Source organism: Scyliorhinus canicula, chromosome 5 (genome assembly GCF_902713615.1).
Source record: "Scyliorhinus canicula chromosome 5, sScyCan1.1, whole genome shotgun sequence".
NCBI lineage: Eukaryota > Metazoa > Chordata > Chondrichthyes > Carcharhiniformes > Scyliorhinidae > Scyliorhinus > Scyliorhinus canicula.
This window is the reverse complement of record NC_052150.1, coordinates 109,167,851-109,183,361: the sequence shown is the minus strand read 5'-3', so window position 1 is coordinate 109,183,361 and position 15,511 is coordinate 109,167,851. Positions and strand designations below refer to the sequence as shown.

The 15,511-nt window shown below is 46.2% G+C and overlaps 1 protein-coding gene across 2 annotated transcripts in view; it reads left to right on the top strand.

Moving 5' to 3' along the window:
- The window catches only part of scin (scinderin), a 214,812-nt gene that overhangs the window by 71,933 nt on the left and 127,368 nt on the right, over positions 1–15,511 (top strand). For both annotated transcript variants that reach the window (XM_038797494.1, XM_038797495.1), the window contains one exon: positions 8,305–8,454. In XM_038797494.1, the coding sequence (XP_038653422.1) occupies positions 8,305–8,454 (150 nt within the window). The remainder of the gene's footprint in view (positions 1–8,304; positions 8,455–15,511) is intronic.

The window sequence follows — 15,511 nt, the reverse complement described above, 5'->3', positions numbered from 1 at the left end:
CGTTAGTTCGATTAGTTCAGCAAGAGGTCTAATGATGCAGTGGTACTGGCCAGACCTCTGGACCAGAAGCTCTCGGTTCAAGTCCAATGTCAGACCTTGTTGGTGATGTAAGGCTAGTAATCAGTTCAGGAATCCTCGCCCCGCTATTCCCAAAAGAAAAAGAAGTGCAGGAAGATACATGATTTCAGCCAAGACCTTGCACAAACTGCTGAATTTGTCATCAGTAGGCAAATATTGTGAAAGGCTGGCTACACTTAAAACATGTCTGAACTGCTTCAATGTAATCTGCAGATTTTTAAATGGGAGTGGTATTGTGGCTGGAGCAGATGTTAGCAGGAATTGAATATATTCTGGCAATTATTGAATAATGGCACAACATGAAAGGGAGTGGGCTCAATGTTTCCAGACACTTGCACAGGAAGCCTTGATGGAGTTCAGTAAGAGAAATCCATTGAACTTGGCTGTTAATGTTTTAGTTGGTATGTTCCCTGTGTTGGATAAATATATCTAAGAGTTTCCACAACATGTTATCTATTTATGCTGCGGGTATAGAATGGGGAGATCTCAGTAAATAGTAATAAGAGTGACACTGGCTCACCATATCTCAAGGTAATATGACATGCGATAACAATTAAAATCAGAGCTGTTGGGCTGATTTTCTTTTTCTTCCGTGCTTTTGATGCTATGCAGGCACAGTGCATTTGAGTGCTGCGCCTCTCAAGGTCTTTAAACATCAGATTATTCATGAGTCAGCAGCTTGGGCCAGCTGTAAACAAGGCACAGGCGTGCCTCGTATTCACTCCGGGTGGCATTGCTGGGATATGAGAGATGCTGGCTATTTGATTGCCCAGCCACTCTTGAAGGCAGAACGTCCTCTTTGGCCAGAGTGGAAGTTATGCCCACTAAATTGCTGCAGGGCGACTCGACTCAAGCAGAGACAGGCTTGTCCCTAATGTCTACATCCTTTTCCTCTGACTGCCACACCCCTGCATAAAATTCACTGTAATAGCCCGCAGGAGGTTTATGGGGTGAGAATGATTATCTTCCCCGTGGCCCTTCTGGAGTCTGAGCTCTCCCGCTAGGGGCGGGGAATCTCTATTAACCTTTGTATAAAAGGTTGGTCTGTAAGGGTCCGACCAGACGAGAAACCTGGTAGGGATCTACCGGGCAGTGTATATCATTTGTAAATAAAACTACATTTCTTTATTTTACTCGGTGTGGACTCCCCGCATCCTTATTACAGTTACCTCTGTTATACCTGAAAGCTGAGCATTCAGAGATAAAAGCAATCCTTGTTTCTATTGTCAAACAATATCAATGATTAATTAGCTAAGTTAGTTCAGATGTGTTCTTCACCATTTACAGATTATTACATTGTTTAGTATAGGATATTTTATGATGTGCACCAATTGAGATCCAGTGTAAAAACACAAATGAAAGAGAATGGGTGCTGAGTTCCAAGTATTCCGGGTTTTCTGCTTTGCTCATGTCAAGGTGCAAACTAAGTGTAAAAATAAACTTTCTTAAAAGTATTATCTCATGTAATATACATCATTGTATATCTGTGGAAGCTCTATTATAAGCACAATTTTGTAAAATTACTCCAATTCTATTTTATTTTTCATGTACATCACAAAATATGCATCAACAACGGCATTTGAGTTGCATATAAGCAAATTAATTTCTACTGTGGATTTTCAGTGCTTGCCAAATAAAAAATTATTTTTAGACCTCAACCTTATCCTTTGTGCCCTCTCTTCTGTTACAAATAGGCCTGAATCTTGCGTTCGTCAGGCATGTGCGATCGGTGGGACCGAAAGCGGATGTGATTTTACGCTTCCAGGTGCGATCGGACTATGACCATGATTTCACGCCGACTGGCCAGTTAACTGGCAGCCAGTGTGAAACGTGTGTTGAGAAAGGGCCAGGACTGTCAGGGGACGGGAAGAGGGTGGGTGGCTAGAAAAGTCAGGGTGCGGGTGGGTTGTTCCAGTGAGCTCCCTGAATTTTGTCAGCTGCTGTGGAGCTGCCTCGAGGACCTGCAGTTCTGCATAAATGAAATGAGCTGAAAGAAATGCTGCAAACTATGTCTACACTGCAAATTCAAGCACCTGACAGCAGACCACATAGCAGCTCAGCCCTCAAATGTCTTCTTTTATTTTGTGTCACTCCAGATGTTTTACCCTGCCCTGTGTGTTGTTACTCGTGTCTTAATAAAGCTCGTAGTCTCAAATGTGGAGAAGATGCTTTATTGTAAGTTCGTTCACTCTTCAGAGCTGTTTCCTAAGGTTACCTTCAGTGTTCCTAGCTGATGTGGGTGTATCTGTGTTGCTCCAAGTTCTGCCCTCAGTGAAGTGTGTCCTCACTTCCTGTCCCCGTCTATTTATATGGCTCTCCCATGCCCCCTCTGGTGTTTGCTCAGTTGTATTGCATCTAGTTAACTTGTGATCACCACATCCCCCTTTTTCTCTTTACATATTTTCTATACATCGTTAAAGAAAATTGTACATCCTGTCCCGGTGTATTTATAGCTCTCCCTCTGGTGTTTGCTCAGTTGTTTTTGTATCTAGTAAATCTATGATTACCACATCCCCCTTTTTCTCTTTACATATTTGCTGTACATCGTTAAAGAAAATTATAGAAAACAGTTACTTATGATATGCGTATCTATGCAGGTGATGGTGCTATTGCATATTGTACAAAGCCAATGTAGTTATATGTCCAATCTTAATAAAAACATTTATGAGTCCAAACTTGATGAATTTGTTCAGAGCTTTTTTTTTTCTTTTTGTTGTTGATGACGTGGTGATATTGATATTGCAAGTCCGCTGTGAATGTTGTTGGTGTTCCTTATTATTTTAAGTACCCACTGCATCATCCCGAGGTGTTTGCATGGTCCCCTCACTGATGTTGACTGGCATGGACTTTTTTTCTGTGCTTGTGGTGTTGATTTATTGTCTCATCCGCCTTGGATGCTGGTGTGCTTGCTCGTTCTGGAGCAGACGTGAGTTTGTGCGATTCGTTGTCATCCCATGACATGTTTGTAGTCTTGTCATCGTTTTGCAGTGAGCTGTGGCATTGTCCTTCATGTGCCGAGTAGTACCATTGTGTACAAGTCGTTGTTTCATTGCTGTTGTTTCTGTCGTTACTGTTTTTGTTGTTTTCGTTGCCGTACTTGTTGCTGTTTTTGTCGTTTCTGTCTTTGGTGTTGGCACTGTCGTTGTTCCTGACTTTGTTGTTTTCGTTGCCGTTCGTGTTGCTGTTTTTGTCGTTTCTGTCTTTGGTGTTGTCGCTATCTTTGTTCCTGACTTTGTTGTTTTCGTTGCCGTTCTTGTTGTCTCTGTCTCTGTCGTTGTCGCTATCTTTGTGCCTGACTTTGTTGTTGTCTTGTCGCGCTTCATGTTGCTTTTGTTCTTTCTGTTGTCGTTCTCGTTTCTGCTGTGCTTCTTGCTATTGTTGTTGGTCTTGTCGCGCTTCATGTTGCTTTTGTTCTTGCTGTTGTTTGTCCCGTTTCTGCTGTGCTTCTTTTGACTGTTGTTTTTCTTGTTATACTCTATTCGTGTCCCGAGTGGATAATTTGAGTCATTGAGCATTTCGTCTCGAGAGTAGTGCGAATGATCTGATGTTGCATCGGTGCAGGTGACATCAATCATTTGTGGAGAATTGGATTCCTCATCTTTGCTTTCTTGGTGCTCCTCTTCCGGAGTCAAATTCTTCTCGATTCCATTTGACGCGGTGTGTCTGGATTCTTGGCGTTCCTCTTCTGGAGTCAAAACCTCCATGATTACAATTGACGTGGTGTCTGTGGACTTCTGGCGCTCCTCTTCTGGAGTCCAAATCTGCATGATTTCACTTGACGTGGTCTCTCTAGACTCTTGGTGCTCCGCTTCTGGAGGTGAAATCTTCATGATTTCTGTTGATGTTGTCTCACTGGACTCCAGGTGCTCCTCTTCTGGAGTCAAAATCTGCATGGTTTCTTTCGGCTTGGTCTCTCTGGACTCCAGGTGCTCCTCTTCTGGAGTCAGAATCTGTATGGTTTCTTTCGGCGTTGTCTCTCTGGACTCCAGGTGCTCCTCTTCTGGAGTCAAAATCTGCATGTTTTCTTTCGGCATCGTCTCTCTGGACTGTTGGGTGGCCCGACTCTGTGCTTCTGTACAGACAAGCTGAGAACTGTCAGTCTCGCTGTGATCCTGTACGTCGAGTGCGATCACCTTGTTACTGTTTTCGCTCTGTGCTTCGGTACAGACAAGCTGAGAACTGTCAGTCTCGCTGTGATCCTGTACGTCGAGTGTGATCACCTTGTCACTGTCTTCGCATGCAGTGGGTAGAGGTGCATTGTCTTCTTCTTGTTCATGTGAGCTTGTTAGACTTTCATAGTCTGCTTGTGGTTGCTCAGATATGGCAGGTTGACCTTCATGGTCTTGCGCATGCATGGTGTCAGTGGTTAGATGTACGTTGTCTTCTTCGTGTTCCTGTGAGCTTGGTAGACTTTCATAGTCTGCTTGCGGTTGCTCAGATACAGCGGGTTTACCTTCATGGTCTTGTTCATGCATGGTGTTCGCCAGGGAGTGTTTGCTTGCATCCCTTTTGGAGTCTTTCATCACTCGCACTGTGGAGCCTGTCATCGCTCGCTCTGTGGAGTCTTCCTGTGCTCTCTGTGTGGCGTCGTCTTCGTCTAGGGTATTGCTGTCATCCAATGTATCGACGAGCTGCCATGGCATCATGGTGTTGGATTCATCTACCATGAGTAGAGTCGTGTTGAGCTTTGCAACGGTGTCGCTGATGCTGTGATCAGCATGTCCAAATAACTCCTCCATGTCTGAGTAGTATTCTTTGACACCCATTTCATCTTCATTGGCTTCTTCTACCACGAGTTGATTCGTGTTGAACTTTGCGACCGTGTCGCTGATGCTGTGATAAGCATATCCGACTGACTCAGCTGTGTCTGAGTAGTATTCTTCGAAAACCAAATCATCCTGGTTGGATTCTTCTACCACGAGTTGATTCGTGTTGAACTTTGCGACCGTGTCGCTGATGCTGTGATAAGCATATCCGACTGACTCAGCCATGTCTGAGTAGTGTTCTTTGAAAACCAAATCATCTTGGTTGGATTCATCTACCACGAGTTGGTTCGTGTTGTGCTTTGCGACCGTGTCGCTGATGCTGTGATAAGCATATCCGACTGACTCAGCCATGTCTGAGAGGTAATCTTTGAAAAACAAATCATCTTTTGTTGTTTCGGAATTCTTTTTGTTCTCTTCACTTTGGGTGGTGCAGAATGCTTTTTTCAGGGTGTTGTGCAAGTTGTTTTTAGCTGTTGGTTTAAGTTCAGGCGTTTTTCTGTGTTCTGAGGCAAGAAAATTTGTGTTTACCACTTTAAGTGTCTTGTTTGCAGTTTTCGGGCATTTCCCTTTTAAGTGGGCGTGGTCGGGATGCTCAGACGTCATGACGTCACGCGCAGGAATGCATTGCGCATGCGCAAATCGGCCTTCCTCCTTCACTGTGCGGTTTTGTTTCCATTGCGCATGCGCGGCGTGCGCATGCGCATTACGATCCGCGACCAAAACTTTTTTGACTGCGCATGCGCGGCTTGCGCATGCGCATACCGATCCGCGACCAAAACTGTTTTCGACTGCGCATGCGCGGCTTGCGCATGCGCATAACGATCGGCACCGCGATATTTTTTAAACTGCGCATGCGCGGCTTCCGGTTCCGGCGCATGCGCAGACGCAATTTGTAGTTCTTTGCTTACCGGAGACTGCAAAATGTGCTCCGACGCCATTTTTTCGCGGATTTCAGCGATTTTTCTGTCCCATCTGGACTGGATTTCTAAAAGTTGTAAGTTACCTTCTCTTCCCGATTTGGACTGGGTTTCAGCATTTTGGCTTTGTGAGAAATTCTTGTTATTTCTTCTTTTTGATCTGTACTTTTCATTCGCGATTTCTTGTTCTTTTCGTGATTTTTTAAGTTTTGCATCACTCAGTCTCTGTGCAGTTTGGACTCTGAGTATGTCTTGCTGTTCAAATTTCTCACAGTACTCTTCAAATTTGTTTAGTAACGTTTGTAAGCTGTTTCTGTCTTCATCTTTTGAGTATTTAAATCCATTGTACACTTTCCTATTTACAGGCCCTGCGGTGAGAATTGCTATTTTAATGTTGTCGGAGGCGTCTTGTACCTCATTAGCTAAGAGATCCAAATCAAACATTTGTTTAAACCTTTTCCAGATACCTCTTACATTGCCAGTCAGGTCTAGCTGCTCTGGGTGTCCAAGCCACATCCTCGAATTAGCGATGTCTTCCAAAGTCAAATGTCCAGTAGGAGATTTCCATGCCATTTTGAGCTTTCTGTGTCTGCCACTGAGTTGTCCTGTAGTAAGCGTCTGAAGCCACTCCTTGGTACCATGTGTTGTTACTCGTGTCTTAATAAAGCTCGTAGTCTCAAATGTGGAGAAGATGCTTTATTGTAAGTTCGTTCACTCTTCAGAGCTGTTTCCTAAGGTTACCTTCAGTGTTCCTAGCTGATGTGGGTGTATCTGTGTTGCTCCAAGTTCTGCCCTCAGTGAAGTGTGTCCTCACTTCCTGTCCCCGTCTATTTATATGGCTCTCCCGTGCCCCCTCTAGTGTTTGCTCAGTTGTATTGCATCTAGTTAACTTGTGATCACCACACCCTGGAACATGTTTGTTGCAAAATCATGCGGGCCTCCTGGCCAATTGGTCCGTACACCAACCGTAAAGGTGGGAAGACCACATAAAAGTTGCCACCAATGGCCTCCATAATGGGCTTAATTGCCTCTTTAATTGTCGGCGGGGGCACTTCTGACTCATGCGAGCGCCCACCAACCGTAATGTTGCATGAGTTCATCAGGGGACACACCCAAAGCCTTCTCACGCGATTTTGCATGATTCCAGGTTTGATGCTCTCCCGCTTGATCAACACAAACTTCTGGCCACAGATTTACAAGACTGTACATAACTGAAGTGGATTGTAACATTATCCTTTTTTGGGACTATTCTGGATCGGGCATATTCCTCAGATGATCGCACTCACTTAAGGTTGAGGCAGATATGCCTCACAGACACTTAAATAGGTCTGAAGGACTGATCTAACTTTCCCCAAAGGAATGGAACCAGCAGAGAATACTACTGTCCTCCAGAAAGCCTTTTTAACAAATTTAAGGTAGATTATAGCAACCCGGAGCTATAAGGGTCCTGGAATCACTCCTCGACAATGTACCTGAAGAGTGTACAGAGATGGGTTTTCGAGTTTGGATACAGAAGACTAAATGAGACAATATTTTCTGAGCTATATAAAATTTTATTGAAGAGCCGAACATGCAATTCACTTTTGCTAGTAATCGCCACACTGGCAGTTCTGGGAAAAGTAAATATAATTTTGTTACTAATAGAGAATCCAAGTCTCGTTAATGTAATCGAGAGATATTTAAGATATCCATCAATACTTAGAGCACCATTTACCTTAAATCCCTGAGGAGAAAACTATTGAGTCTGCGAAGATATCTCTACCCCAATTAATGGGAGAACTATCATTATACTGTACATCTATGCCTTTATCTTGAGTGACACTGGAATGAATGCAACAAATGTAAAAATCCTACTGTGTGGTTCAATATTTATACCATAAAAGAACTGAAAAAGCAGGAAGTATTTTAAGCACCAGTGCTGGACAATATCCTTTGCTATCAGCAACATTCTTCATTTTAGTCAACATCCTTCAAGCAAATAGGATACTGAGAGGTGCAGTCACTACACTCAGTTTCCAAAATTCAGTTGACAAATTATTTTTTTCACTCTTAAGGTTGTCCATTGCTAAATTGTACTACCTTACAAGTTATCAGTACCTTGTTGAGATGATGTATAGGCCAGATCCTGTTTTATTTTCGGGGGGAAACTGCCTTGTATTAGAGGATGTGCCATACTCTATTCTATAGATGTTTAATGTCCTTGAGCACACAATTATACCCAGGATACTTTAACCTTTGTCCAGCAGGTAAACTCTGCTTTTGATTTTTAATCTCAACTTCATAGAAGAATCACTATGTCTCCTTATTTATATCTGGATTCTCCCTATTGATAGCTGCATTTCATTTCAACACTATGTTATTACATATATTTAATTCATGAAATAATCAGCAGCCTATGCAAATGTTAGGTGATCACTGATTGCTGAGTGCAGTAAAGCTGAAGGAAATTGAGACAATCTGCAGGCAGTGCAGCATTTATTGAAGTAAATGAGACAACAGCAATGGAAAACCTTAGCCTAATATTTTCATAATATGCTCAACAGGTCATTTATCAGTGGTGTGGCTCAAAGTGCAATAAGTACGAGCGTCTAAAGGCTGCCCAGGTCGCTGCAGGCATTCGAGACAATGAAAGAAATGGAAGGGCACGACTTATTGTTACGGATGAAGGCCAGGAGCCAAAAGCTGTCATTCAGGTAAGAGCATTATTGATGAGAACCGCAATTCTCTTATTAGCCAAATGACAGTCAAAGAATCTTAATATAACTGTAGCAGCATCAAGACCACAAGTTTATTATTAAGAACTCTATAGTCAGTATCCAAATTTCTAACCCACACCCCATCTCCACTCCCCTCCACCCCCGCTGAGTTCAGAGTAGGAGCAAAATTAGCAACAGCACCATACCATGAACACCTGCAGTCAGCTGCCAAAACGATTGGAACTTGGACATGAGAGATTAGATTATCTATAAAGAGGAAACAAGATGCAGAAATAGAATCACCTCAATTGAAAAAGGTTTCAATGGGAAGAAATGTTTTTGTGGCTTAGTAGCTAAAATGTGGACAGACCATGGAGAGACGTCTGCACTTAAGAGGTAAGCAATCTACAAGCTTGTGTGAAAGCAGAAAAAATATTCAAAGTAAAACCATAGGGTTTTAATGGATGATGTTTGATGTATATAAAAAGACACTTGAGGAGGAAATGAGCTGAAATTCTTTGTTTGACAAAGGTTGCTAGGATCATGAAAGTACGGTACTTTATGATCAGAAAAACAAACAAGACTTTGGTTAAAACTAGTAAATAGTGAATGGCAGTGATGTGTTGAAGCAATGTTTTTTTTAAATAAATTTAGAGTACCCAATTATTTTTTCCAATTAAGGGGCAATTTAGCGTGGCCAATTTTCCTAACCTGCACATCTTTGGGTTGTGGGGGCGAAACCCACGCAGACACGGGGAGAATGTGCAAACTCCACACGGACAGTGACCCAGGGCCGGGATTCGAACCGGGGTCCTCAACGCCGTAGGCAGCAATGCTAACCACTGTGCCACCGTGCTGCCCGTGGTTGAAGCAATGTTGATTCAATATGGGACAATGGGAATGACAACACATTCTACAGGAACATGGGGAGGAATTCTCCGACCCCCCCGCAGCGTTGGTGAGTCACCCGGGGCCGGCCGGAATCCCGCTCCCGCCGTGGGCCACCCGGGAATCGGCGGGAGCGAGAATCGCGCCCCGCTGATTGGCGTGCCCCCCGCACCAATCGGCGGGCCCCCCGCGGCGATTCTCCGGCACGCGGTGGGCCGAAGTCCCGCCACTGTCAGGCCTCTCCCGCCGACGTTGTTTAAACCACCTCTGTGCCGGCGGGACTGGCGGTGCGAGCGGGCCCCTGGAGTCCTGGGGGGGGGCGCGGGGTGATCAGATCCCCACGGTGGCCTGGCCCGCGATCGGGGCCCACCGATCGGCGGGCGGGCCTGTGCCGTGGGGGCACTCTTTTTCTTCCGCCCCCGCCACGGCCTCCACCATGGTGGAAGCGGAAGAGACCCGCTACACTGCGCTTGCGCCGGTGGTGACGTCAGCAGCCGCTGACGCTCCGGCGCATGTGCGGACTCACGCCAACCGGCGAAGGCTTTTCGGCCAGCCCCAACGGCGATCGGCGGAGCGCCAATGCCGTTGGCGCCAGTCGGCGGAGCGGGAGCCACTCCGGCGCGGGCCTAGCCCCTAAAGGTGCCGAGAATTCCGCACCTCTGGGGAGGCCCGACGCCGGAGTGGTTGGCACCACTCTGCCACGCCGGCACCCCCCGCCCCGCAGGGTAGGGGAGAATTTCGCCCATGTTGTGCAAAACAATGGATGGGATTCTCTGCCCATTCAGTACTCTCAGTCTTGTGCTCCAGCCCAAATTAATTTCATCTCCAAAGATTTTTATATTCCTCGAAAAGTATACCATAACGGAGAATACATGGACTAAAGAATTATAATGTACACTGATGGTATTCAAAGCAGCTACAATATAGATTAAATTGAATTGGATAGCAGGGCGTCTTAAAATAACATAAGATAAATTCAGATTTATTCAACATTATGTGTTGAATTTCAATAAGTACTGAATGCTTCAGATGATGAAAGTTAATTCATGATAGGGGCAGTAATGGGGCGGGCAGGGGCGGGGGGGGGGGGGGGGGGGGGGGGGGCGGAGTGACACCTATGTTCGCATCCTTCACAGTCACCACCTCCCCCTCATGACTCAATACTGCTTTTACGGATCCAATCATAAGAATCTGAACATGTTTCTGCTTCAAAGAAAGGTTTTATAGAGCTGTGTCTCCTGCTGCACATTGACCTGGAAACGACCAGAGACCTTGTTAATTCTGTGGAAGCGTGTTATGCTTTTGTGCCACTAAATCTTCCCAAACTATCATGGGTCACAGATGTCACTTCAGACAGTTAGTAATCTACAAGTGCATCAACATTTTCAAAAAACAATGTGATCATTGTGTTCCTCGGAACCATATAAAAGTCGCGGCACAGAAAGAGGCCCTTCAGCCCATTGGTCACCACGTTACAGGAAGGACGTAATTGCTCCAGAGAGAGTGCAGAGAAGATTTACAAGAATGTAGCCAGGTCTTGAAAATTGTAGCTATTGTAGCCCATTGTGTTTGCACAGGCCAAAAAAGAAGGGAAAAAAGAAACTAGCCGCTGATTTTAATCCCACTTTCCAACGGCAGGCCCATCATCTTCGAGCTCTGAGGAGAGTCATTGGACTCGAAACGTTAGCTCTTTTCTCACCCAACAGATGCTGCCAGACCTGCTGAGATTTTCCAGCATTTACTCTTTCGTTTCAGATTCCAGCATCCGCAGTAATTTGCTTTTATCCATAATCTTGCAAGTTATGCAACTTCAGGTGCATATAAGAACATAAGAACTAGGAGCAGGAGTAGGCCATCTGGCCCCTCGAGCCTGCTCCGCCATTCAATGAGATCATGGCTGATCTTTTGTGGACTCAGCTCCACTTTCCGGCCCGAACACCATAACCCTTAATGCCTTTATTCTTCAAAAAACTATCTATCTTTACCTTAAAAACATTTAATGAAGGAGTCTCAACTGCTTCACTGGGCAAGGAATTCCATAGATTCACAACCCTTTGGGTGAAGAAGTTCCTCCTAAACTCAGTCCTAAATCTACTTCCCATTATTTTGATGCTATGCCCCCAATCTTTTTTTTATTGTCACAAGTACAGGTAAGAGATGGTCGAGTGAGGGAACCATGGTTGACAAGAGAGGTTGAATGTCTTGTTAAGAGGAAGAAGGAGACTTATGTAAGGCTGAAGAAACAAGGCTCAGAAATGGCGCTGGAGGGATACAAGATAGCCAGGAGGGAACTGAAGAAAGGGATTAGGAGAGCTAAGAGAGGGCATGAAAAATCTTTGGCAGGTAGGATCAAGGAAAACCCCAAGGAGTTTTACACATATGTGAGAAATATGAGAATGACTAGAGCGAGGGTAGGTCCGATCAAGGACAGTAGCGGGAGATTGTGTATTGAGTCTGAAGAGATAGGCGAGGTCTTGAACGAGTACTTTTCTTCAGTATTTACAAACGAGAGGGGCCATATTGTTGGAGAGGACAGTGTGAAACAGACTGATAAGCTCGAGGAGATACTTGTCAGGAAGGAAGATGTGAAATGAAAATGAAAATGAAAATCGCTTATTGTCACAAGTATCCTTCAATGAAGTTACTGTGAAAAGCCCCTAGTCACCACATTCCGGCGCCTGTCCGGGGAGGCTGGTACGGGAATCGAACCGTGCTGCTGGCCTGCTTGGTCTGCTTTATAAGCCAGCGATTTAGCCTTGTGAGCTAAACCTTGTGAGATGTGTTGCGCGTTTTGAAAAACTTGAGGATAGACAAGTCCCCCGGGCCTGACGGGATATATCCAAGGATTCTATGGGAAGCAAGAAATGAAATTGCAGAGCCGTTGGCAATGGTCTTTTCGTCCTCACTGTCAACAGGGGTGGTACCAGAGGATTGGAGAGTGGCGAATGTCGTGCCCCTGTTTAAAAAAGGGAATAGGGATAACCCTGGGAATTACAGGCCAGTTAGTCTTACTTCGGTGGTAGGCAAAGTAATGGAAAGGGTACTGAGGGATAGGATTTCTGAGCATCTGGAAAGGAACTGCTTGATTAGGGATAGTCAGCACGGATTTGTGAGGGGTAGGTCTTGCCTTACAAGTCTTATTGACTTCTTTGAGGAGGTGACCAAGCATGTGGATGAAGGTAAAGTAGTGGATGTAGTGTACATGGATTTTAGTAAGGCATTTGATAAGGTTCCCCATTGTAGGCTTGTGCAGAAAGTAAGGAGGCATGGGATAGTGGGAAATTTGGCCAGTTGGATAATAAACTGGCTAACCGATAGAAGACAGAGAGTGGTGGTGGATGGCAAATATTCAACCTGGAGCCAAGTTATCAGTGGCGTACCGCAGGGATCAGTTCTGGGTCCTCTGCTGTTTGTGATTTTCATTAACGACTTGGATGAGGGAGTTGAAGGGTGGGTCAGTAAATTTGCAGATGATACGAAGATTGGTGGAGTTGTGGATAGTGAGGAGGGCTGTTGTCGGCTTCAAAGAGACATAGATAGACTGCAGAGCTGGGCTGAGAAGCGGCAGATGGAGTTTAACCCTGACAAGTGTGAGGTTGTCCATTTTGGAAGGACAAATATGAATGCGGAATACAGGGTTAACGGTAGGGTTCTTGGCAATGTGGAGGAGCAAAGAGATCTTGGGGTCTATGTTCATAGATCTTTGAAAGTTGCCACTCAAGTGGATGGAGCTGTGAAGAAGGCCTATGGTGTGCTAGCGTTCATTAGCAGAGGGATTGAATTTAAGAGCCGTGAGGTGATGATGCAGCTGTACAAAACCTTGGTCAGGCCACATTTGGAGTACTGTGTGCAGTTCTGGTCGCCTCATTTTAGGAAGGATGTGGAAGCTTTGGATGTTGCCTGGAATGGAGAGTAGGTCATACGAGGAAAGGTTGAGGGTGCTAGGCCTTTTCTCATTAGAACAGAGAAGGATGAGGGGCGACTTGATAGAGGTTTATAAGATGATTAGGGGAATAGATAGAGTAGACCCTCAGAGACTTTTTCCCCGGGTGGAACACACCATTACAAGAGGACATAAATTTAAGATAAATGGTGGAAGATATAGAGGGGATGTCAGAGGTAGGTTCTTTACCCAGAGAGTAGTGGGGGCATGGAATGCACTGCCTGTGGAAGTAGTTGAGTCGGAAACGTTAGGGACCTTCAAGCGGCTATTGGATAGGTACATGGATTAGGGTAGAATAATGGAGTGTAGGTTAACTTCTTAAGGGCAGCACGGTAGCATTGTGGATAGCACAATTGCTCCACAGCTCCAGGGTCCCAAGTTCGATTTCGACTTGGGTCACTGTCTGTGTGGAGTCTGCACATCCTCCCCGTGACTGCGTGGGTTTCCTCCAGGTACTCCGGTTTCCTCCCACAATCCAAAGTTGGGTGGATTGGCCATGAAAAATTGTCCAAAATTCTTTGATTAACCTAGGACAAAAGTTCGGCGCAACATCGTGGGCCGAAGGGCCTGTTCTGTGCTGTATTTCTCTATGTAAGTAGGCTTACATTAACACTGTAATGAAGTTACTGTGAAAAGCCCCTAGTCGCCACATTCCGGCACCTTTTCGGGTACACAGAGGGAGAATTCAGAATGTCCAAATTATCTAACAGCACATCTTTCGGGACTTGTGGGAGGAAACCGAAGCACCCGCAAGAAACCCACACAGACACAGGGAGAATGTGCAGACTCCGCACAGACAGTGACCCAAGCCGGGAATCGAACCTGGGACCCTGTAACTGTGAAGCTACACTGCTACCCACTGTGCTACCATGCTGCCCATATCCAGGTACCTTTCAAAGGAGTTGAGAATTTCACCCTCAACCCCCAATTCAGGCAGTGAATTCCAGATGGCCACCACTCTGAATGAAAAGATTTTACTTCATATCCCCGATTATCCTTCTTCTGATCCATTAAATCTATGCCCCCGGTAATGGACTCCTCAACTAGGCAGAATAGATATTTCCTGTCGACCCTATCTAAGCCCGCCATAATTTTGTACATCTCAGTTAGGCCACCCCTCAGCCTCCTCTGTTTTGAGGAAAACATTCCCAGCCCATCCAATCTCTCTTCATAGCTACAATTTTCAAGCCTTGGCTACATTCTTGTAATTCTCCTCTGCATTCTCTCTGGAGCAATTATGTCCTTCCTGTAATGTGGTGGCCAGAACTGTACACAACATTCTAGCCATGGCCTCACCAGCGTTTTATATTTTACATCCCTGCATGTATTTGATACCTTGTCCAATGAAGGAAAACATTCCATATACTTTGTTTACCACCAGGGCCGGCTCAAGGCACTGGCAACTCGGGCAGTCGCCCGAAGCGCCATGTGCTAGGGGGCACCAGAGACTCGGGTCCCGCGCATGCGCAGTTGGGCCGGTGCCAATCAGCGCATGCGCAGTGGCCGCCCTCCCCAGGGCGGCCCCCCCGGCTCGGTCCGCCCTCCCGGCTCTGTCCGCTCCCCCCGCCCCCCCCCCCCCTCCATCCCCCCCCCCGCCCCCCCTCGGGTCCGCCCCCCCCGCCCCGCCCTCGGGCCGCCCCCCCAAAGGCGCCGAAGTTCAGCTTGCCCGGGGCGCCAGCAACCCTAGGGCCGGCGCTGTTTACCACTTTATCTGCCTGCACTACCATCTTTAGGGACCTGTGGGCATACAGCCCAAGGTCTTGAACTTCCCCTACCCCTCTCAATATCCTCCCGCTTATTGAGTATTCTCGAGCTTTGCTTGCCCTCCTCAAATCCATCACACCTGTCTGGATTAAATTCCGTTTGCCACTGCTATGTCCATTCAGCCAAAACATTGGGCGAAATTCTCCGACCCCCACGACGGGTCGGAGAATAGCGGGAGGGCCTTCCCGACATTTTTCCCGCCCTCCTGCTATTCTCCCCCCCCCCCCGCCCAACTCCCGACACGAATCGCTGCCGCCGTTTTTTTACGGCCGGCAGCGATTCACAGCTGTTCGATGGGCCGAAGTCCCAGCCCTTTACGCTGTTTTTACGAACGGCAAACAGACTTGGTCTGGCCGTTCGTAAAAACGGCGGGAACAACTCGCTTTTTATAACCATGGCACCGATTGGCACGGCAGTACCACGGCCGTGCCAAGGGTGCCATGGGCCCGCGATCGGTGG